This window comes from Myodes glareolus, chromosome 9 (genome assembly GCF_982192425.1).
Source record: "Myodes glareolus chromosome 9, mMyoGla1.1, whole genome shotgun sequence".
Classification (NCBI taxonomy): domain Eukaryota; kingdom Metazoa; phylum Chordata; class Mammalia; order Rodentia; family Cricetidae; genus Myodes; species Myodes glareolus.
In genome coordinates this window covers 95,525,876-95,551,064 of record NC_142034.1, presented here as the reverse complement: position 1 = coordinate 95,551,064, position 25,189 = coordinate 95,525,876, and the positions used below count along the sequence as shown (strand labels likewise).

Sequence of the window (25,189 nt, the reverse complement as noted above, 5' to 3'; positions counted from 1 at the left end):
CAGTTGCTGAACGCATTCATAAATACACAATTTTATTTACTATTTTCAGGGGAAACTTAGGCATTAAACGGTAAGCTGATAAAATACGGATACCTAAAAAAGTATAAAAGTATAAATATCCCCTTAGAATTTTAGTGAATTAAGTTTTAATATCATTAAATTAAAAAACAAAAACCCCCACAAGCCTATCTATTGTCAAGGTCATAAATCAAACAATGCTAAGTGTCCAGCGCTCCCCAGAGTTGTCCCCATGGCCAACAGCAGAGCCACTGCCCCCAGGGCTGCTGAGCCCAATCAACCCAACAGAAAGGTTTTTATGAATCATTTAAGCCAAACATTTAACAACATACAACAGACCTTAGGAAAGGACGAGGTCAGTCCTAGATGCTGGAGAACTCGATTAATCAGTTACTGGCAGAGGAGAAGGAAGAGGGCCTAGGCAAGAAGTTTCTGGAAGCATCTGAAACAGTGTTAGAGGCTCTGACCAGCACACGGGCAGCCATGGTGGTCAGTTTGCACAGCTCCCTGGGGAAGCCAGGGGTCAAGAAGCACAGAGCTTGCTTGCTTGGGTCAAGTTTATGGCCTGCTACATCCCCTAACCAGCTAAGAAAGGTCTGTCTCAAAGCCAGCAGGCGCAGCCTCTGCAGGAACCTTGGCAGCTCCAATGTCATGTCAGGTGGACAGAGCCCATGCAGGTTGTGCAGTCTCAAACACTCCAGAAATACAAGAGAAGAACTGCATAGTTATACGAGGAAATGAGAGCCAGTGAGAAGGAGACATGTTTGCGCTGTAAACATCCTGAATGTTCAACATGACCTGGAGTGTCAGCTCCAGAAGCCAGGTGGACAGGCCTCCCGCCCCAGCCTCCATCCCAGGCACAGCAAAGGCACTGGTAGGCGCCAGCTCCCCAATGAGCCCACAGGTGGGGCACATGAGGCAAAACATCTACTTCCCTTAAATGATTTAACAGATCAATCCAAAATGTAGCAACACTTTTAGGCATTTCTAAAGAGTATAAACACCGGGTGGTCTATCCACACTTTAAAAAAGGGATACAAAGTCCTCTTGCCTGGAAAATACAAATTGAGAAGCCTTGATGATCCTGGGCCAAGCTGACAGGCCACTACAAGAGCCTGGCTCTGAGAGGATGTAGTCCAGGGGAGGCGTCCAGAAGTAGTGATGATGTGGAGGCTGCCTTTGTCAGGAGCCTCGACCGAGGTCAAGAGAAATCAACCAATCACGCCTGGAGGCATAGCCGCCTCCCTGACCCAACCAGCGCTGAGCAGACGCCCATGCCCTAAGCCACAGTGCACTGGACAGGAGTTGTGGTGGTTGCCCCTCCCTCCTGGCAAGGCCCAGGCTGCTTGTTGCAGACTGTGTGTAGCACCAAGGACCTTGTCCTTCAAATCATCTTCAGGAATGCGTGGGCTGGTCAGTAGCATCCTGCCTCAGTCCCACGGAGCACTCGGAAAGAACAGAGTGAGGCCACAGAGACTGCCAGCCCAGCCCTAGCTGCCTCCCTGTGGGGATGACTGGCTTGACAGCTGGGCTGTCTCTCGCCACCCACATCTGAGGCAAAAAAGGATCCACACCCAGATCTCTAGAGAAATGATCAAAAGCAGGTTTCTTCTCACAGCCATGCTTTCTGCACATGGCGGTTCACTTTGTCTTGGGAAAGAAAATCTTTTCTTCAGCTGTCAGTGCTCACATCCTTGAGCCCCGTTCTTGCAAAATCTGAAAGGTATGAAAGGTAGAGTGAAGGTGTAGGCCCTGACCAAGTGACCTGCTCAGAGAGCAGAGCTCAAAGGAGCCTTCAGCTCAGGCCAGAACCCAGCTAGGTAACAGGGAGACTTCAATAGCAGGTGGGTGACATACTCCAGAGTCCCTTGTGCCCAGTAGGTCAGCCCCCACCCCACTATCAGTGAGGTCTGCACCCCACAGTCCCAGTCCTCTGCCTGATCTTAGGAAATCTTCCAGGCAAGGTCACGCTGTGGTGCCCTCCATACTTCCTCACCCTTGGCTCCCACTCTGGCTGAAAAGCAGGGCACTCACTCCCAGCCTCCTTAGCTAGTATACTGCGGCCAGCTGCATATCCGGGTGGGATGGAAGTCCCTGGAGTCCTTGAAAACATGCTGGGGCTGGGCACATGAGTGAGCCTCTAGTAACCTCTAGGGCTGGGATAGGACATGACTCCAGACAGAAAACTACAGAGCTGAGGAAACCTCACAGTAGCCACTTGGCTTCTGTTACTGTGAGCAACCCTATTGGTCTGGTGCAGCAGGACAAGCAGGCTATGAGAAAGGGCTCAAGAGAAGACTGCATTCTCAGGTTGCTCCTGCATATCCCCATCACCCAAGACACCATGCCTGCCCCTAGGCCAGCCTCACTAAGAGCTGTGGGAAGCCAAAACTGCCACTCTGGCACTTCTTCGGGAAGCTTCACAGGTCTATGAGTTAGTGCTATTCCCTAGTCTGACAATGGCAAGCTCCACACGGCAGGCAATTTCTGAATTCTCCAGGATATCTGGAGGTGACTCTAGGCACCACCCTCTTACTGGGGAGCCAAGGTCTCAGCACCACCAGCCCTGAGCCAAGCAGAGCCAGCGTAGGTAAGGGTGTCGTTGGCAGAAGTGGTTGCGGGACTGACTGTCCAGAACAGCGTGAAATCCTGAAGGGGCTGAGCTCCATCAGGACCTATAACAGCAAGACCATCATCCTATGCACTGAGGCTAGGCAGCACTGTCTGTCTTGGATAGTGAGACTACTTTATGCACGCTCCTGTCTTTCACAGGGAGGTCGGGGCATGTGGCTTCATCTGGGATCTCTGGGAGCTGGTGCCTGCTCCAGGTTTGCCTTGTGGGCACCACTGTTTTGTTCCCACAAACCCAGAATTCCAGAGGTAGAGCCATCAAAACATGCTCCCTAGAGACTCTCAAGAAGTCTGAGACCACAGAAAGTCACCTCCCCTCCCTCCAGGGGACTTTCAAAGCCTCTGAAGCCTGAGCACCTCCCAGTGACCTTCTCCAAGAACCCAAGGGCAGGGATGGCTCCCTTGAGCTTCTGTCAGTCCTGCCTGTCACAGCTCACCCCTGAGGCAGGTCACAACTAAGTCCCCTACCCTGGTGGCTGTGAACTCCTCCAGAGGGCTATTACATATGAGGTGCTGAGACATAGACCATATACCCATTTCCGGCACTGGGAAGTAAATAGGGGAACAGAAATTTATCTGGGCAGCAGAGCGACACCCTATCTCTTAAATTTCATGTTTCCTTTCACCTTTTAAATGTGTTTATTTATAGACAGGGTCTCACTGTGCAGCCCTGGACAGCCTGAAACTCACACAGATCTACTCGCTTCTGCCTCCAAGTGCTAGGATTAAAAGTGTGTGTCACCGCACCTGGCCCTTCTGCCTTTTGAAAAGGAAGTTTAAGCACTTTGTTGTTGTTATTGGTGTATATGTAGGCACGCGCATGTGGAGGTCAGGCAACTTCCAGGAATTAGTTTCATCCTTACACAGGTTCTGGGGAGTCACAGTTGGGTTACCAGGCTTGCAAGGCAAGAGACTTTACCACTGAGCCATTCCACTAGCCCATGTTTTGTTCTGAGGAAGGGTTCACTGTGCAGCTTAGGCTGCTCTGGTACTGGGAACCCTAAGGCTCCAACCTTAGGGGAGATGGTGGCAGATCAAGCACAACATGAGGACCTGAGAGGAAAATAAAACCCCATGGCTTTCATATTTGTTATATCAAGACCCAGCAATTTATGTGAGGCTACAGCCCTGTGAGTGACAAGAAGGCCACCCTAGGATGTAGATGGGACTGAGTGGGCACTCACTGCTCAATCCCAGGAACACTCTTGTGGCCACACCCACAGTCTCATATGACATAAAGCTTCAATTCTGCACACGGCATCCATGGAGGGAACTATAACAGAGCAGCACCCAGCATAAAAGCAACAGTCTCCTGTCCCTCCTACAGGGAGCTCTACTGCAGACACACAAGCTCAACTATCCAAGTTTCTGTCCACTACAGAACATACAGAAGCACAAAGGAGGGGTCAAGGCAAAAGTCACTAGGGTCGTGGGGCAAGGAGACGATGGTGTTGGATCTACCTAAAGGGCTTCAGAGCTCACCGTGACATTTACACTTAATCTGAGTCACTGCCTTGGTGCCCCGTCTCCTCTTCGTCGCTCTGGTGTGAACAGCAGGAAGTAAGGAAGACAGCTGTCAGCCCAGCTTGAGCAATGCAGGCCTGCAGGAGGACTAACTAATACCACCCAGGAGGAAATGCAGGCCTGCAGGAGGACTAACCAGTACCACCCAGGAGGGAAAGCTGGGCATCCCTTCACCTGCAGCTGACACCCCCTCACATCCCCCGGGTAGGCCATGGACCTGGCCCTGACTAATGGACTTTCCTGTAGCCCTGATTCCTGAGAAGTGACTTAGAGGACCATGGGCCTGGTTCCATCAACAGCCCACTGCCTGACAGAGGTGGGGCTGAGGCTGACCGGCCAGTGGAAAGATGTTTACTAGCCCATCAATAACTCATGTCTGTAGGAGGGCATTCTAAGAGTCACATTAGACCCACAGATCCGATGGCTTCCCTCACAGGTGATAGATACTCTGTCACCCAGTTACAGAGGGCTCTCTTGCTCTTGGCCCCAGAACTCTCCTCTGGTAGGTATACTTCTTATGCACCCAACCACTCTGACTGCATTCTGAGCCAGGGCTAGATCGCAGATCAGAGTGGCTTAGGAAGGCTTTGCACTTGTGGCTGGCACTAGAAGCGAGGCGTTCACCCAGGACTTGCCCCGCTCACTCACAGCTTAACTCCTCACGCAGACCACAGTCTCACAAACCTAAGAGCCTTTACTCTGACTGCTCCCACTTGAAACAGGAAGACTGTGGCAGTACCAAGTGGTCACCAGATGCTCAGGGGACACTGTGAACCCATTACTCTCAGAAGGGTGGCCCAGTGTATACGCTGTTCTAAACTCCTGTTCTCTAGATCTGGCTCCCATAGGTCCCCATAGTTTTGGGGACCATGGTACCTCCTGCTGCTTTGTGCATTTGGAAACTGCACTGGCTGCTTTACTTCAGAGCAAGGTGGTTTTTGGGTTTTGTTTATGTTGATTTTTACAAACAGGGTTTCTCTGTGTAGCTCTGGCTGTTCTGGAATTCTCTCTATAGACCAGGCTGGTCTCAAACTCAGAACTCTGTCTGTCTCTGCCTCCCAAGTGCTGGGATTAAAGGTGTGCGCCACCACCCAGCCCAGAGCCAGGTATTTTTGAAGAAAGAAATAGGGACATATTTTCAATAGCAAAGGGATTTGGGCCCACGCCTAAAGCCTCCTCACAATACAGAGTAAGTCCTTTTGGCAGCCGAAAAGCCACAGAGGAAGATGAGCTCTGCTGAGAAAGAACTCTGGTGAGCTTCATTATAAAACCAGAAGTTTAGCAGGGGTGGGGGTGGGGATTGGGGCTTCTAAAAATAACTGAAAGAGTCCTGTCATTGCTCAAAGACAGAAAAGTCCTTCTGCAATTGGGTTAGAGGTGCTTAAAGTAGGGGACGCCAGTTAGATCTAAGATCCAAGGAGAAGTTTGCCCCAGGACAAGTGTTGGGGCTATGGCTTCCTGCAGCCTGCTGCCGAGCCTGAGCCTTGCACAACTCAAGACATTGTGTGCTTGGGACAGCAATGGCAGAGGGTCTGCCCCCGCCTCACCTCTCTCGATCACACAGAGAGAGGGACAGGAACCCAGGAGGTTCTGAAGGTATAATATATCAGTCCATGACAAAGATACTGTCACATCACAATGTAGGGCAATGTGGGAACACTGCTGAGATACAGCTAGCATGGCTTCCTGGACATCCTCTGAGGAACTCTACCTGTCGGTTCTTAAGTCCTCACTAAAGACCTGGAAAAGCTAAATGGGATCTAGGGGCCACTGACTAAGGGTCAGGTTGCCATCAAGTCCCTAGCTAAAGCCCACCATGTTTGGCTTCTTCTCACCCAAACTCATAAGCACCACCCACCCATCCACTCCCCCAAAACCCCTATCCCAGCTAAACATTCCCCTGGGCCTTACCACGGTCATATGACCTTCGACTCAGTCTAAGCAAGGCTCTGGCTCCTGAGCTGGCAGCAAGGCTGGCAAGCCACCACAAAATAGCTCCAAGGCCCAGGAATCATTCAGTCCAGGCCAACAATGTACACTGCAGGGACACGAGCATCTGTGTGCCTGAGTCCCAGCCTTAAGGTATTCAGAGGAAAGGTCGCCGAAGTCAGTCACTTGAGGGCAATCTAAAAGTAAGCGAGGCAGGCTGCACTCTCACCTTGGCTAATACTGCTTTCCATGAGAGACAGAAGAACCCAGTGCCCTGTGGGCTAGGACTGAAGGACACACTAAACCAATGTGAAAGACCAGTGTGTGCAGCTGAGGCAGCCGCAGGGCTAGAAACCTGAGCTCAGGGGAGCTACCCTCTACCTGTGTCCCAAGACTTCCCCTGAGTAAACAGCCACAGTCCTGAGGCCCAACTCATCAGGCCTGAGGTCTAGAGACTTCTAGGAACAACCTTGTCTGGGGGCTGTGGACACATGTGCTGTAACGGCCTCTGTTCTGACACGAGATTGCCTCGTGTGAAGATCTCTAGCCCAAGAAACCCAACAACTAAGAATCTAGAGAAAACAGCAAAAATCAGTGAGGGAAAAGAAGAAAAAGCTAGCCCCCAGTCTGCCCGGGGACAGGAACACCCTGTTGGCACTCACCTTGGCTTTCTCACTTGGCTCACTGGTTGTGCCATACGGGGTGTTGTGCAGCTCCTTGGAGACCACACAGAGGAACTCGGCCTGGTCTTCATTTCCATAGTTGTAGGAGGAGCCGATGCTGACCAGCTGAAAGGGAGACACAGCCTGTGACGGTGCGCAGTGGCCCAGGTGTACCTACCCCCAGGAGGAAGACCAGGGCACAGACTGGAAGCTTAGGGGCAGGAGAGCTAGCTTTAGCCAGGTTTTTTCCATACAGCTATCAGGAAGCAAACTCCCAATACACTGCAGGAACCTACACCTGCACCCCCACGTAATTGCACAACATGCTGGAACACGCTCTCTGCAGACTATGAACTGCTCTTGGTGCTCCAGGCTGACCCTAGGGGACGATGACTGTGCACCCTGCAGAGGGAGGAGGATAGTGGTACAAAGGTTAAGGCAAGTGAGAGCCAAGACCACAGTTCATGTACAAGCACCATTGAGGACCTACTGCTGGCTGCTCTTGTTTCTGATGGCAGCCAGAAACCCTCCTGGGGTGAGTAGGGCCCAACAGACTAACTCCAGTGCCCACTAAGGGCAGAGAACCCCAGGGCTGTACTAGGGAGTTCAGGGAAGCAGAACAGAGGCCAACAGCACTAAAAGCCTGTTTTTAAGAGCCCAGCTTGACTGACAGACAGGGAAGGTGATGTCTTGTACTTCTGCAGACCCTTGCCTGATCTAACTTGCCTCATAGGCCTCCAAGTCATCAAGTATGTCACTTGGGCCAAGACCATGCTCATCACTACAGCCATGAGTCTGAGACAAAGCTGAACACAGACATCAAGCACTTTTGTTTTTTTTTTTAAGATTTATTATGTATACAGTGTTCTGCCTGTGCTTATGCCTGCAGGCCAGAAGAGGGCACCAAATCTCATTACAGATGGTTGTGAGCCACCAAGTGGTACCTGGGAATTGAACTCAGGACCTTTGGAAGAGAGTCAGTACTGTTAACCTCTGAGCCATCTCTCCAGCCCCATACTTCTGTTCTTTTAAACACAAAAATAACTCAAAGGAAACCACTGTAGCCATCGTGAGGATGCCAATGGCACACAGTGAGTAGGCAGTCGCGGCTCAACGGCCACTAGCCACCACGGTCCCTGCCCATGTGTCTACACATCAGAAACGAGGTCAGGAGAGAAATTGGTCACATGGCAAACTCACCAGGTAGGACCAACAGCAGAGGTGCTGGCCTGAATCAGGTAGTTGTAAGGAGGTCCCAATGAAGGAATACAAATGCATGTCTCCCTGAGACTATCCTCACAAGATAATCGCTACCTCAGAGGGACTGGGCTCACCCTGGTTCTCTGAAGGCTTGCCAATCTGTACTACTCCTGCCTTGGGGAAGCAGAGTGTACCATACTAGCTCTCTGGATTTTACCAGAGAGAACCGATAGCACAGAGGTCAGGATGGAGGGGAAGAGGGGTGCCTGTGCTACAGGGCAGGTGGGGACAAAGTCTGCAAGTTCTGGGAGAAGAGTCTCCTCCAGCCAGAAGTCACACAAGAACAGAGAAAAAGGCACTTGGTTCCAAATGAGGCGACCCAGTTCACAGATCCAGAAATGGTGACAGCCACTTTCCAGTGTACAGTCTTTCTTGGGTCACATGCCAGGGACACGAGGGGCAGGCTCTGCCACGGTGACATCTGTTCCTGCCCAGCCCTCTGATGTGATTCTAACAGGGTCTGGGCACAACACACACACATATGCAGCCTGTAAGACCCGCCAGACCCCTAGGAGGGCAGAGACCAGCCAGCCCCTGATGTTTGTGTGTGGGCAGGAAGCACTCGGGAGTTGAGCTCCACACGGAAGAAGTGCTGGACATGGCACAGAGCAGCCTTAAGGGAAGAGCTGGCATTAGAAAAGTACCACAAAGAGAGTCTGGGAGGATGAGGGTTAGGGAATGGTCCCTGTGATCTGAGGATTTCCATGGGCTCCTATTCATCACCTGCTCAAACTTCCAGCCGTCTGACATGGTGGATACCATCTGTGTAAGCTCCTCCTCCTGGCACTGCAGTACACGGTACACATGCTTCACTGGCATCTACAAAGACAAACGCCCCAAGAGGTCAGGCCCCACCATGCACCCAAGCAACCCTAACCCCATCCTTCCACAGGTCTGTCAGTCAGTATCCAAGGCAACCTTGAACATGTCCACACACGTACATCTACATCAGCAGCTGTTGCTGAGGCTTTCCTGTACCCCTTCAAAATATTCCTAGTCTAGATTCCGAAATAAAAAAGGGTCATGTTCCTGAGATCTCAGAGCACCTGTGGCTAGATCCGAACATAAAGAAAACAGTTTTTCTCTTTGTTTTTTGAGTCAGGGTTTCTCTGTGTAACTCTGGCTGTTCTAGAACTGACTCTGTAAACCAGGCTGGCCTCGAACTCAGAGATCCACCTGCCTCTGCTTCCCAAGAGCTGAGATTAAAGGTGTGTGCACCACCACGCCTGGTGAGAAAACCTTTATATGCTCCATGCAGGGCTATACAATCTTTTGCTTAACCTTTCCTGCCCAACAGAAACTCCCTGGGAAGTTCCAGGTAGACTTTGGTCTTGGGTGTGGGATGAGGAACAACCAAGAGACAAATCTGCCCATCCAGAGTCCCCAATATGTACAGGACAAAAGGTTTCCAAGTTGCTGTTGCTCGGGTTGTGTTTCATGCTAGTGGCGCATGGGTGACAGCCACACACTGGCTATCACAACCAACAGCAATGGTTGCTCTGCTTCTGTGGGGCGAGGCCCTGCCAGGAGCACCTCGTCTGCCTCTACAGTGTAGACAGACAGTGAAGTAGCACCAAGAGATCATGTAGTCTTGAGTGGGACTGGGATAAAGGGGAAAGAAGAGGCAAACTGAGGGGGATGGGGGCCTTCAGGACCTTTCTAATGCCACGATGATGAGAAGCCCCTCCTCAGACCCCTCCCTGCCACTGAGTTGGCCCAGTGAAGGGCAGAAGGCTTGGCCAGGCCTTTGTTTCATTCCCAGCCATCAGTGAGCCAGAGTGCCACCGTGTGCCGGTGTGCAGTAGGAAAGCGTCCAGGAGCAGCCCATCAGGAAGGCTGATCACAGGGGTGAGGCAGTGAGAAGGCGCTAAGTAGACCAAGTCAGGTGATGCCAGCACTTACTTCGTGAGCTGGATGAGGGCGTAACCACTCTCAAGCGCAGACCTAGCTTGTTGATAAGAGCAGTGCTGACACCCACTGAGGCCCACCTCACACAGCACTCACAACACACACACTTACACTGGATGGGCAGTTGAGGGCCCAGGGAGCCCAACTCCTCCCCGTGACTGCAGAAACTTAACTTAGTATCTGTGACACTACCTCCCAGCTCATCAATGTTCTCTTCTCTCATGCTGGCCACAAGCCTTGTACTTGCAGACCAGGTGGTGATACTCGGCCATCAGAGGGCATCTGCTCCCCAGCATCCCACTGCCCCACAAGGCCTCTGGAGTCTCCTCCATGCGCGCACTGCATAGCCGCCTGTCTCTACGGCTGCAGTGGGTGCCCTGGCAAGGGACCAAGCAACGGCCGGCGTGTGGACCCTTCGTGGCAGATGAGAAAGAAGAAAGCAAGGCCTGGGGCACAGGATGAGGAGAGGACAGTTCTGGTCCAAGGCCACACACAGGGAAGCCAAACCTGCTTGTACCACTCAGGCCTGGAAGTTGCTGGCGGACCAGCACCCCGTCTCACCTGTGAAGTTTTGCTGTCTCGTTCTCTGATTTTGTCCTTTACAAGTTTTATTAGTGAGGTGATATTGTAAAACTCTGCTTCCTCCAACACACCTGAAACAGAGGTAAATAACTGTGATTTTTCTACTAGCTCAGAGCAAAGCAAATAAGGATCTCATCCCAGCACTCCTACCCCTGGCCTGAAGTCCGTGTGGCCAGCCTGTCACAGCACCCCACAGTCCTCCTTCAGTGCTCGGCGCTTGGCAGAGGCAGGGGACCGAACATGAAGGTCAGGTCACTAGACAGACTGTGGCACTGCCACCGCAGATGACACATGGAGGTGACACCTGCTCTTAGCGCACAGACACGGGAAGATAACTGGTATTTTCCTCTGCAGTCGGGAGCTGCCTGGCTGCGCCACAGGTTCCTCCTGTTGGGACCCGAAGATGACAGAACGGCATGGAAGCCACAGAGTCCTGCAAGTGTCCCATCACATCTACCACATCTTCCCCTGTTCAAACCAAGACTGGAAATGACTGAGTCACCCCTGCTTCAAGGCGTCCCCACAGCCTGCTATCTAATGTCCCACACTCAGGACTCAAACTTCCAGAAACTTAAAACTAGAACGCAAGAGCCCTCCCTGCTTCCGGTTTCCTCACCTGTACAGGCTTCCCTCACTTCTTTCTTTTTTTTTGGCGGCGGGGGGGGGGGGGGGGGGGCGAAGCGGGGCAGGAAGAGTTCCAAGAAAGGGTTTCTTTGTGTAGCTTTGGAACCTGTCCTGCAACTCGCGCTTTAGACCAGGCTGGCCTCGAACTCACAGAGATCTGTCTGTCTCTGCCTCCCAAGTGTTGGGATTGAAAGTGTGCGCCACCACTGTCCAGGGTCCTCCCTCACTTCTTTAGCTTTCCCACTCCTAAAGGGAAGTCAAAGCTAGACCAGGACAGCTCAGGATAACATGATACGGCAACACGGGAGATCTGGGCAGAGCGCAGGGGATGAGGTACGAAAGGCTGCCGGGCAACAAGCATGGCTCTCACAACTGCAGAGCAGAACTGGATCTCCATGTAACAAGCCACACGGTAACACAGTAACCAGGGACTTAGAACCCAAAGAAAGAAGATACATGATAGGAGCGTCCAAAAGAATCCCACAATCCAACCCAGACCGGACGTAAGGGCAGCAGCTCTCAACCTACAGTGGTGACTGCAGATCAGACATTTACATTACGATTCACAACAGCAGCAAAATCAAAATCACAGTTATTAAATAACAGTAAAAATAATTCTCATAACATGAGAGACTGTATTAAAGGGCTGCAGCTTTATGAAGGTTGAGAATGACTGGTCTAGGGCCTTCTTAAAATGGCCCTACCTTTTCTGAGGCAAGACAAGATAGCCTGGTGCTGTGTATCCTGTACTCTGAGCCCAGGCAAGATAAAGAATGGTGGCCAGTGAAGAGAATATGCAAATGTCCAGGATCCTCGAGTTGATCTGGAAGGAGAGCACAGAGGGGCTCCACACCTCACTTCCCAGAACTTGTTATAAGAGTATTCATGAGACACAGCCTCACACTGCAGAAACCACAGCAGATGTGAGACCTGGGAAGAGCCACCCATACTGTGTCACCAAGACACCTGAAACAGTCGCAGCATGGCCTTGGGCCACGTGGTGCACAGCTCAGGCCCTTCAGCCCTGCAGTCCCTCTGGCCCGAGGCACCTGTAACTTCAAGGAACCAACCAGCACTTCTACCAGGTCCCAGTGCACAGTTCTGCTGAAAACGGACGCCTTACCTTCCTCTGCAAGGTCTTTGTTAATAACCAGCTTTCCGTGTCTCAAGTAGTTCAGTACAGGTCCGAAGTAGGTGGGATCTCTGTCAATTAAATAGGCACCCGTTTCATCCTACAAAGAACACAATGCTGTTAGCTCTTGTGTAGAAACCGGCGGTTCTGCTGTCAGACTATGGGCAGACCATATTCAACAGTGCTGCCAGTGTAGGCCCCACAACGCTGCACCTGTCTCAGAGAACTTCAGAGCAGTCTCTGGTTCTGTCTGCTCCCATTTGACCTAAAACAGGTCCCAGCTGTCGTCAAAACTACCCTCCTGTGTCTACTGATCTGAGCTAACCAGGCATTGCTCTAGCTCCAAAAGACTCTGAGAAATAGCTAAGAAGGTATGATACCCACAAGTCAACCCCCACTCCCCTCATAGGACAGGTCTGCTGGGAAGGTAGGCCAGGATGGCTTTTGACCCTGCCATGTAACCTAGGCTGGCCTCAAATTCATAATTCTCCTGCCTCGGTCTCCCGAGTACTAATAAATGTGCACCACACCTTGCTCCATGGCTCAACTTCTAAGACTCTGGAGACTCAGGCCTTGGCAGCCCATTCTCCTTGTTTGGGACATCCTGGAGCAGAAAGCTAAGACGTGGAAGTCAAGCAGCAGCACGCAGGAGAAAACACCCTCCACAGCCGTGCCCTGAAGCCTCCTGTCAGGAGCCTCCTACAGCAACCTGGGTCAATGGTAATGTTGCAGTGACCACACAGGGTACCCTCATTTCCTTCCAAACCACAGCCCTTGGGCTTTCCCGGTGACTATGATCACTAAGGGAACCCTTCCGCTGTGGTCAGCGGTTTGTGAAATCTGACCATCTATCTGTAGGACAACCTGTACACCCGCCTGCTGACTGACAGGGCAGTAGCTTTAGGACTGCTATCTTCACATGCTCACCACAGCTATCTCTGCGGAGGACATCCTCCTCCAGGATGGGGCACATTCAGCTCTACATGATATCTCACACCATGCAGACCTGCTGGACACCATGTCCTGAATGAGAGCCACAGGTCTGGCTGGGGTCAGCGGAGGTGTGGGGACACACACAAGTTACAAGGACATGCCCCCACCCAGGGTGTGGGTCAGTGAGTTTCTGTCACACCCTACTCCAGACCTGCCACAGATTGACTGCAAATAATTTGGGGGTTGCCCAGTTCGACAAGGATGCAGACCTTCTGGTGTGGACCACACAAGCTGATAAAGCTTCTACAGCTATTCAGGGACAGCAGCCCAAGAGATGTGGTGGGTTCCAAGATCTCTGCCGAGGCGAGGCCACCACCCTACCTTTCCATTCACCAAGGCCATGCCAAGCACGAGAAAAAAGCTGGCTCCATAAACAATAGGTGTGTTGGCTTCCCTGACCAGAACACAACACCCAGTGACAGCGGCTGGCCAGGCGAGGCCCATGTCATAGGGCCTAGGACAGTGTGCTGGGTTCCCTGACCCCCATGGGTAGCAGAGCTCACAGAAACCTTAGTCACAAAGCAATGAACCTTCAGAGGCTATCTTCAGAGATGCCCATTTCTGTATTTGGGGCAAAAAAACAAAAAAACAAATTCTGGTGGTTTCGATGGTTCTTCCCAACATCCATGGGCACAGGATGACAAGATCTTGCTTTTCTGAGATCAAAGGGGGACACCTGAGCTGTGGCTGCATCATGGCACCAAGGTCTGGGAGGCAGGAATGGTGGAAGCCAAGGGCTCACCCTAAGTGCATTTCCCGACCGGCTAACTCCCTAGCCTTCCTGACTTCATCCTCATCACCTCATCTAAGGACAACATACCGGTCAAGCTGCCCCAGGCTCTCCGCACTGTCACCTGGCCCTTATTCCTTAAGGCCTCCTGGGGCCCTGCCTTCCAGTCTCAGTCTTCTGGACCCCAGTCAGCCAGGCAAAGCCGAGAAATCATGGAGAGCAGTGGCAATTACCCCCACATTACAGAGAGCCACAAGCGGGATGAAGGCTGGAGAAAGAACGGCACCACCACAAGAGGTCTCCTCTCTGCTCGCGTGGCGGTGCCCTTGGAGGGTGACAGTTCCACATCACCACACTCAGGAATAGTCAAGGCTCAGTGCACCTTGACAGACCACTGACAGACCAAGAAAAAAAGGTCAGAGGCGGATGGGCTTACCCCTATTCAGGATACTCTTGGGGGCCTCTCTCTGTCACGAGGACCATGGCTTCAGAGCCCAGTCTCCCCTAACAACAAGAAGCCTAAGGTCCTCCAGAGTACTTAGGGGGAAGGAAGAAAAGGAGAAGTGGGAGGAAGCTGTTCATTGAGTGCCCTCATTCAGCAGCCTCCTGGAGACTTCCAGAATGACAAGTGGCATAAGACTACATGAAAGTGACCTAGGCCTCCCAAGTCCTGAAGGATGAGGGCACAGGCCACTGTGGCAGATCAGAGAAGCTATTAACATTGCATGAGCTGGAATCGGCACTTGGCCTGAAAACCATGAAGGGTGCTAAACCTCAGCCAGGCGGGTTCACTCGCAGAGCCTGGCCAGCCTACATGCTGGGTGTGGCTGATCCTCACTGAGCATGCCCTGTTGGAGGCAGCTTTCCAGCAACTGCTCTGAAAGAACTCCCCTCTAGAGCTACACTCTAGCCCAAAGCCCCTCTGCCTAGTGTCTCTCCCCATCTTAGAGCTGAGGGCTCACCACCACAAACTAAAGACTTAGCTGCAAGCTCCAGAAGCGCCAACAAGGAAACAGCAGCCCAAGAAACCTTTCAAGATTTTGTTTTGAGACAGGGCTTCTCTGTTATAGCCCTGGCTATCCTAGAACTTGTTCTGGAGACCAGGCTGGCCTCATATTTGGAGATCCGCCTGCCCGTGCCTCCTGAGTGCCTGGGTTAAACATGTATGCAACCAGCGCCGGGCCCAAGGAACCTTCTTACAGCTTCAGGCTCTTCTAGGCAGTTGTCTGTGCTTGGAACCCAATGTCCTGTTTTCCTAAAACCCAGTCACAAAGAAAGGGCAAGATATGTCGGGAACCTTCCTCTACATCCAGTAAAGAAGCACATTAGATGTGGAGACTTCCAGAAAAACAAGACCAAAGTAGTTCAAAAATTTTGCTGAGCCAGGCTGGAGGGCAAGATGAGTAACAAAACCTGAACACATATGAGACTTATGTGAACATATGTAGCCTTATGTGTGAAGGCTCTGGCCAGCACCAGGACCCCTGGCCACTCAGGGAAGGTAACCTGTACTGAGTACGGCAAGGCAGAACACCTTGGAAATGAAAACAGGGAGCTATCAGGCAAGGAATCTTTCACATAAACCAAGGAAAAGCAATGGCACAGGCTTGAAAGAAAAGCTATAGGACAGGCAGGGCAGTGACCCTCACTGGGCTATGTCCAGAGGCGGTAGAGAGAATTTCCCTCTTAGTGGGTTTCTATTGCTGTGATAAAACACCACAACCAAAGCCATCTTAAGGAGGAAAGGGTTTATTTCAGCTTACAGTTCCACATCACAGTTCATCACTGAAGGATGTCAGAGAAGAAATCCAGTCTGGACAGGAACCTGGAGGCAGGAGCTGATACAGAAGCTATGGAGGACTGCTGCTTACAAGCTTGGTCTCCACGGCTTTTCACCTTCTTCTTATAGCACCCTGGACCACCAGTCCTGGAGTGGCACCACACAGTGAGCTGGGTTCTCCCACATCATTCACTGATTAAGAAAATGAACCACAGGCTGGTCCCCAGGCCAATCTGACAGGGTGAACTTCTCAATTGTTCTCTCTTCCCAAATGATTCTAGACTATGGCAAGCTGATACAATTAATCAGCACAATTGACCAGTTATCAATCTGACAGAAAAACACATTGTTAAACCATAACCTTTCCTTTCTTGCTGTTCCCAAGATGTCAGTAATATCAATATCACAATATAAAACATATTCCAAACGTGGGCAGAACACTATATATAATAAATAAATAAATCTTAAAAAAAAAGTCCAGTCTCCAGCACTCAGGAAGCAGAGGCAGGCAGATCTCTTGTGAGTTCGAGGCTAGCCTGGTCTACAAAGCAAAGTTCCAGGACAGTCAGGGCTGTTACACAGACAAATCTTGTCTCAGGGAAGGAAAAAAAAAAAAAGTCCAGTCTCTTTAAAATATTCATAATCTCTAGGCTCACGCTTAGACACTCCCTGGAATCAAGGAAGTAGAGGACCATTTCCTAAGGGCATCATCTCAGCTATCTGGCGGCTACTTCCTTAAAGCAGGTCAGCTGTCTGAGCAGATATGGAAGCCAGAGTGAGGAGGAAGGGGTAGGGGATATGAGCACCACTCACTCCAAACTCTCCAGCAGCTGTCTGTGTGAAACCTCAACTCCATAGTAAGGGCCCAAGCCAAGCCCAGTATCCCATAGTTCCACCATGACACACACAGTAGCGCTGCGTAGGGTCCACTGTGGACATTCCAGGCTGTGCGTGTGTTTGCAGGAGTATGATGGACAGCTGACAAGAATGAGCCTCCAGCACTGCATGTCCCAGTGCTGGCAATGAAGCTCAGGGCCTCCATTCTAACACGGAAATAGAGAAAACCAGGAAACACAAATCCAAACACAAGCCAGGTGTGGTGGCGCACACCTTTTAATCCCAGCACTTTGGAGGCAGAGGCATGCGGATCCCTGCTAGTCTGAGGCCAGCCTGGTCTACATAGTTCCAGGATACCCAGGGCTGTTACACAGAGAAGCTCTGGCTTTGGAAACAAACAATCCAAATGCAAGTTCACTCGTAAAATCAGTTGAGCTTTTATTAATTTTTGAGACAATGTCTTTTTATTATACAGGCTAAGCTGGCCTTTAATTCACTGAGATCCACCTGTCTCTGCCTCCTGAGTGCTGGGATTAAAAGCATGCACCTCCATATCAGTCCCCAAGAAGACTATTAAGATGTTGACTACAGCAAGTGGGGCCAAATGAAGCTGGGCCTACAGTGTCACCTATGTTAAGAGCATTCAAGATGTGGAAGGCAGGCACTCCTGAACCTAGCAGAGTCAGAGGGCAGCCAGGGAGCCGTCACGACACGGCACTGGGGTCTTTGTTGTCTCTTCTTCTCTTTAGTCCTATCATGACTTAGGGGAAAGCCTGTGCTGTGTTGGTATGGTGGATAGGTTTTGTTTTTCCATAAAAGCACCAGAATTACGACTGCTCTCTTGACAATCATTTGTCTCGCCAAACCCTTCCTTCCCCACTTCTCAGGGAATCTGTGTCTGACCTACTTGCGGCAGCACTGACTGGAACTATGTACATTTCTCTTCAAAGGCATAAAAAAGGGATCACTGGACTTAGCTCTGAACATTACATGAAAGCCAACTTCCCCCACGCAAACACACCACCAGTCCACATATGTGAGACAGGTTGCTAATGCCCAAGTTGGCACTGAGTGGGCATAATGTGGAGGCTGAGCCCCAAGCCTGCAGCAGAAGGAACCCTGAGCCAGGCCTCTGAGGTGGGTGCCCTGGCCTTGCCAAGGGAGCTGCCCATGGATATCTTCCCCAGGAGCAAACAGGCAAAGGCCAGGCCAGGCACAAGTCAAATATGCTCCCAGGAGGCCTAACTCCACACATCTATTTTCAAAGGAGTGGAAAACCACCTCCAGAAACAAACTTGTCTCAAGCAGCTGTCTCTGGTCGGGAAAGACCTAGTAACAGGCAGGCTATTAGTCATCCAATCGTAACACAGTCCCATGCTGTTGCTGTCCTCTAGGGCATGACCCTAACTCAGCCTCATGATTCTGGAAATAGCATGAAGACAGGTGTCAAAATGACTAAGCCTCAGGCAAGACCCTAAACTGAAGATGCAGCAGGAGAGTGTCACTCTCAAGGTTCAGACGCACCTGCACCTATTCCATGGAAGGGAAAAGGCACCACCAGGAAGAGAATTAGAATTCAGAGCAGAGTGTTATACACTGAATCTGGAAGCCTACTCCACCAACTAAAAGACAAATGCATTGAATTTTGTGCGTGCCAACACGCACAATCAACCTAATTACAACTGCTTAGATTTTACTCTGAAATTCCCCATTTTGGGTGACACATTCACATACAAACCTTTATTTCTACTTTCTTGCTTTGCTTTACAAATATTTGTCTCATCTTTGATCCAGAAGAGGTCTTAGATATTCACCAACTGCAGTGAGGATACCGATGCCCAGAGACCCAGGAGGCTTGTAAGAGACTCACAGATTTGTAGAGTGAGGCCAGACTCGAGACTCCTGCTTCCCAGGCCTGCCATTGTACGTCAGTCCCTCCCCGCCAGCACACTGGAGTTTAGAAGAGGAGAGCACTCCTTTCCTTTTTCTTGGGGCACCCATGCAGCCAGGAGTTCATCCGGCCACTAAAACACAGGGAAAAACAGAGGCCAGACATCTATGTGTGACTGTGGGGTGAGGATCTGCGAGGGTTCGCTTGGTGTGGCCTTGACCATACCCCGGGAGAGCTCTGAGTCACAACTTGAGGAAAGTAGCCCTGCCACAGACACGCATGACTTCCGCCCCTAACTGGAAACTAAACTGAGGACAGCAGCAAAGCTTGCGAGATGTGAGATTTGAGAACTGGACCCCACGACTGAGGGTCCCGCGTCTTCTGGTGGAATCAGCATGCTTGGAATTCATCCAGGGCAGGTTCCTTGAGCTGTGGTCACTGTGGGGTCCTGCTGATCTAAGAGACAGGAGCTTTTCCCACCACCTGGTACGAACATCTGCATTATCACAGCAGGGGTCATCCATCCCCAGGTTTTCTCAGATGGTTTACCCACTAGGTACACTGGAGACAGAAGAGCCCCACACAACCCCCAGTACACAGGACACACTGCCTCCTTCCAGACAGCCAGAGTGTATTTAACAGACTACTGCCATCATCACCTAGACAGGAGAAAGGAGAGACAGGAGATGTAAGCATTGAGAAGGATCCGGACCAGGTGTGCCTAAAGGGAAGCCTTTCCTGGATCCACAGTCTTCAAGCCCATGCACCAGCATCTCCATTCTGGCTAATAGGTGGCAGTCCAGGGCACTGTGACCAGGACAGTCCAACCAGGGGTTCACACCTCACCTGTAAATTCCCTCAGCCATCTCCAAAGCTACTAAAATGCCATCTGTTTCAAGGTGGCCTCTACTCTCCTCACATGTGGCCAGAAGGTAAACAGCATAAAAACTCTTCTTTACCATCTTGCTAGGCTCAAAGAGCAGACCCTCAGCTTCTCCTCTTCTCTCCCCTCATTAAAGATTATCCAGTGCCCAGTGGCACTTACTGTCCCTCATCTGCTTGGAAAAAAATCCACCTTAGCCCACAGTCAGTGAGGAGCTGGCCACCCAGGCCTGATCTGCAAAAACTAAAACAGAAAGTGTAGAGCCCAAGTGCCAAGGAAGAAAAATTCATCAGAACAAGGGCAGGGAGAATGCTGGGGGCACATCCTACCCTAAGATGTTTTGTGGGTTACTTCAAAGTCAGCTCCATGGGTACTGGGTGCTGCACCCAAGCTCCATAGTTGTCTTTCCTAAGCTTGGATTCATCAGGCATCTTACAAGAAAATGCAGCGCCTTACTAGGCAGCCTGCTACTTCCCACAGCTGCCCCTAATCAAGACCTAATGAGAGTCAGCTTCCACCTGATGGGGTCAGCCTGCTGGCATTTAGCCATACAGACCCTCCCTCCCATTGACTAGTAGCCCAGAGCATGTAGAGGGAATCACTGACTAAGCACAGTGCAGACAGAGCTCTGAAGAGGGACAGCTGTGAACCTGCATTGATGCCTGAGGAGCAGCAGACAGCTCCCACCCCTAAGCCTCTGCTCCTGGAAACAGAAGGCACACACTCCGAGAAGGCTGAATGGTAAGTACCGCGGCCTTGTTCTCGTCTCCTGAACTTTTGAAACCAAAGCACCCAATACCCCACCTACAGAGGAATAAATAAACTCCACGCTCCAAGAACATGTGATGTGGGAAAGCTGGTGGGCGGCCAGAGTTTTCTGACCTCTGTGCAAAACCAAAGCCAGGCACTATCATCTGGAGAAGGACAACCGAACTACACTAGTAGCAGACAGAAAGAATGGCTTTGCACCTGCCAGCCAACCCCCCACCCCATGCCTCAGGATTCCCAAAGACAAGTTCTCTTCAGAAAGATCCAACTCCTCATGCAATGATAAGCCCACTTGACCTGCTCAGGACCAAGGGGCTTCTGAATGAGGCACACTGACAGAGGAGACCAGACAGTGAGAACAAGCATCCACTGTAAAAGGGGCAAGAGCCCAACACCAAGATGCACCATCGGGGCCAAGAATACACTGAGCCACATCTGTAAAGCATTGTAGGAGTAAAACACACCCATGCCTCCCATGCCCACTCACAGCCTGTGGCCAATGCAACTCTGCCCAGCATGCAGGACACTCGTGGCTAGTTCCTCTGATTTAGTTACACAGAACAAAATCTGCCATTTATACCCTTAAATAATCCCCACTTCTCTTGCCAAGCAACTAATTCAAAGATGCTTACATCCCATCCCCTGGCTATCTCTCTAACCCTAAAATTCACTAGCACCAACCGCACCCAAAGCGGATACAGAGAACTGTATAGAGGCCTGGTTGTAGCAAACGTTATTTCCAAAGACCTATCTGGTGTAACTATATGTACAACCTCAAAGCTGGGACAGTAGCCCTGTTCCAAGGGCAGAAGTTCATGTGCTAGATTCAGCTCAGACAGAGAGAGAACATTCTAGTTCAGGATAGCTTCTGATCACACAGTATGTGCCGTTTCCCTTTTCCTCCTGAAGCATGGTCACACTAAGTCAGAGGCCAGATGAGCGACACACAACAACTGTTTCAGCATGCTATGGGATGTTGAAACATAATCAAAATGGATCAAATATCAAGCCTTTGCAAAGTGCTTTCCATGGGCATCTTAGAAGTCTCGAGCCTGGCCGGCCCCCAAAGACAACACTGGAGAGAAAATGACACACAATGGCAGATGCTCAAGTTCACAACACAGCCATAGTCCCGCAGGAGGATGTCCCAAGAGGAAGTGAGAACTCACTCAGGCTGTCTAGAAAAAGAAATCCCATGGCATGGCAGCAGTGGGTTCAAAGTTGGCCCATGAAATAAGAGGTCAAAGGTCCAGGGATACATAGATGGTGGATAGTTAAGTCCCACCCTGGGCTTTGAGGACATGGGGGACAGGTATAGCCCAGAAGATTGGATATGAGGTTGAGAGGACAGTCAAGCAAGCCGTGAGGGTTTGCATTCTCTATTATCCCTAGCAGTCTGTCCGTCAACAACTTTGGAAAGTGTCTTCTGGAAACTTACTTCCCTGTAGTAATTCACAGCCCTGGTACCCCAGACAACAGTCTGTCTTTGGTGTTCTCCCTGTGAAACCCAGAAGGTTCCTGGAAGGTTTCTTGGGAACATCTTCCCTTAAATTTCCTAACTCAAATCCCATCTGAGCATCACATTTTTCAAAGTTAAGCACGCAATAAACACCAGTCAAAGCCGTGCAGTGGTGGCACACGCCTTTAATCCCAGCACTCGGGAGGCAGAGGCAGGCAGATCTCTGCTTGAGGCCAGCCTGGGCTACAGGAGCTAATTCCAGGGTAGACTCCAAAACTACAGAGAAACCCTGTTTTGAAAAACCAAACCAAAACAAAACAAAACAAAAAACAAAAAACCACCAGTCAAATAAATACCAGAAAGGGAACCTTCCACCAGGTCCCTGTTAAAGTTCAACTCTAGGAGTATCTGCCAGGTATTCTTTCCTTGATCTTAACTATGAGGTCAGAGCTTTGAGATCTTTCCATGTGAATCAACATCCTGTTTATCTTCCCTCATGTAATTAATGGCCTCCATCTGTTAACACCCCTCCTTTCTAACCTCCTCCTTAGGATTTAATTAAAGTGGAATCTCTTGGGAGACTCTTTCGTCAGAACCCGGTAGAGGGGGTACAGAGAACACAGAACATTTATAGGTTTTCTTATTTGAATACTCTAATAACATACATGACTAATGCGAATTAGAATTACTCTTTCTAGAAACTTATGACTAAAACACTATCGACCATGGTACCAAGTTTACAGCTGCTCTATTTTTCTGGAGATAGGGTCCTTGTAGCCTAGGTTAGCCTCAACTCATTATGTAACTGAGGTTGACCTCAAACTCCCAATTCTTCTACTTTGCCCCACAGTGCTGGGATTACAGCGGTTTTCTGTCACGCCTGGGTACTGCTATACTACTTCTATGTTCTGAATTGTGCTTTTAAGTTTTAGAAATCGAATGTAATTTAAGACAAATAAAGCTTAGATTCATTTCATATTAAGTGTGTGAGTGCTAGCATGTACATATATATGTGCACCATATGTATGCCTGGTATCCAAAGGAGTCAAAAAAGGGTGTCAAATTCCCTAGAACTGGAGTTCGAGATGGCTGTGAGTCACATGAGGGGTTCTGGGAACCCAATCTGGATTCTCTGTAAGAGCAATGAGTGTTCCTAACCACTGGGCCAAACTCTGTAGCACTAAAATAATAAATTTTAAAAAATCAACTAAAACATAATCTAATAGAGAATCTCCCATTGCAGTAAAGAAAATACAAACACACATCTATATTTATTTATTTAATTTATTTATTTATTTATGTGTGTATGTGTGTGGGCACATAAGTACCATAATGTGTATTTAGAGGTCAGAATAGAACTTTTAAAAAAAATTAATGACTTGCTTTTATTTTATGTGCATTGGTGTTTTGCTTGCATATATATCTGTTGGGTGTGTCAGATCTCTTAAAACTGGAGTTACAGACAGTTGTGAGTTGCCATGTGGGTACTGGGAATTAAACCCAGGTCCTCTGGAAGAGCAGCCAAGACTTCTAATTGCTGAACCATCTTTCCAGCAGTTTTTTTTTTTTCTTTTGGTTAATTTGAGATAGGGTCTCTCTGTATAGCCCTGGCTGTTCTAGACAGCCTGCCTCTGCTTCTCCAGTTCTGGGATGAAAGGTGTGCGACACCACTGCCCGGTTCAAAGTACAACTTTCAAGAGTCAGTTCTTTCCACCATGTGGATACCAGAGACTCAACTCAAGTTGTCGGGCTTGGCAGCAGGTGCCATATCACCAGCACAATAAAGAGTCGTTTATAAAGTAATCTTAAGAGTCAGTAAAATGAAGACATCGATTTGACTTTAACTATGCTAAAGTGAAACAGCTCTAAAGTCATTGTTCCAGTGCTGAAATTAAGCAGACACTAAAAGCCAATGGATAAGGCTGATTTAAAATCGGATTTAATAGACAAGGCAGGAATGTTTGAGTACTAAAAACAAGAATGGTTATAAACACTCACAGTTTGGAAACTGTTTGGAAAACTGTTTGTAAAACATACACTCTCACTATAAAAAGAAAACCCAGTTGGCAAAAGCCTCTTTATATCCTGGAGACTTTGGTCATTTTCTGGAAGGTCAGTTCTCTAGAAGTAAAAAGATTTGATTAAGAAATGGGGACAGCTGGGAGAAGGGTTGTGAGGGACTAACACTCTATTATCTCAAACCCTAATTTCTTGGTTATTCTGCAGCGACTCAATTCTTACTTCCTGGTTATAACGCCGACCACACTGAGATGTTCTGTCAGGCCTTTTGAAGTGAAATGGGCTCCTAACCTTTCTGTAAAAGGCTCCTGAGCAGCAGCTTCCAGGCTAGCAAGGCACAAAGTCAAGTGCTATCATGTAGACTCAACCAGAAAACTCACAAAGTTAGTATAAGGCTCATAAACTGCCTATGGGGAAAACGGAGAAACTATTTTTTTTTTCTAAGTTTCAATATTGCACAGTTCTGAGATATCAGTTATGTACTATTTCACACAACTCTTATAATAGAAATATTTTCCATTACCACAGGTATAACAGTATTAGTATTTAATTAGACATAAGATAAACTACAAACTAACCTGGAAAATTCCTACCCTATTGCAAAGAAAGGCAGTGGGGAAACCAAGTTTGGAAAGCAGATCGAAAAGGATTCTATACCTTGTCTCTCTTAGTCAATCCTAAGATTTTTCTACATCTGGCCCCGAACATGATACACATAATTCATATATTGAAAGTAAAATGACACTTGGGACCATTTTCACTCAGGCGGTACCTTCTTAGAGCTTCAGAGCCCCTTCATATTATGGATGAGAAGGAGGAGAAGGATGTAGCACAAACTCTGCAAGTCACTGGGAAAAAGGCAGCCACTGTGTCAACTCCCATGGCCTACGTTAATTTAAACGTCTGGAATGTGAAAAGACCAGATGAATGCAAAGGGTTCTCAGGTTCCAAAGCCAGCAAATAGCTGGGGCGGTGGTGTTCACACACCCTGGGCAAAAGAATCTAGGGAGAAGGAAAGAAACTAGAACCACTGTAAAGCCGGTTCCTTCTCGACCGAAGAGCATGAAAGATGAGGCGAGGGAGAGAAGCACTGTTAATCTGAGGGCTGAGGCAGATGGGCACGAGAGTGCCATCCTCTCTCCGGCCCAGGACGCTGGGCTCAGAGTGCCCGCTCCGCTGAGTGCCCTCGGTGTGGAGGTGTGTGCCGCGGAAGGCGACGAGGGCGGCCTGCCCCCCGCTGACCCACGAGGCCCTCACCTTGTCAGAGTCTAGGTCGGGGTCCGCCTGGCACAAACGGTACAGGAAAGACTTCGGGTCTCGGCACAGCGTCTGTCGGGTGGTGAGGAAGTAGGTGCCGCCGACATTAAGCCGGACCCACTTGGATACGCCACTGGGGCGATGTGCCAGGGCACCGAGCCCAGCGTTGCAGCGGCGGCACAGGCCACCCCCCAGCCCCGCCCCGAGGCCGCTCGGAGCCGGTGGCAGCAGCTCGCAGTGATTCTCCGCCATGATCCCAACAAGCCCCGCCACAGAGCCCCTTCTCCGGAAGCGTTCTTTAA

General features: G+C 49.9%; 1 protein-coding gene across 1 annotated transcript; it reads right to left on the bottom strand.

Annotated features, from left to right (window-relative positions):
- Positions 1-15: 15 nt before the first annotated feature.
- Kctd5 (potassium channel tetramerization domain containing 5) lies at positions 16-25,189 on the bottom strand. Its single transcript, XM_048436308.3, has 6 exons — positions 24,888-25,189; positions 12,262-12,370; positions 10,494-10,585; positions 8,748-8,843; positions 6,765-6,890; positions 16-1,734 (listed from the first exon to the last, which is right to left on the bottom strand). Exons 1-6 carry the CDS (start codon positions 25,137-25,139, stop codon positions 1,705-1,707), a joined length of 705 nt encoding a protein of 234 aa, XP_048292265.1. The 5' UTR covers positions 25,140-25,189; the 3' UTR covers positions 16-1,704.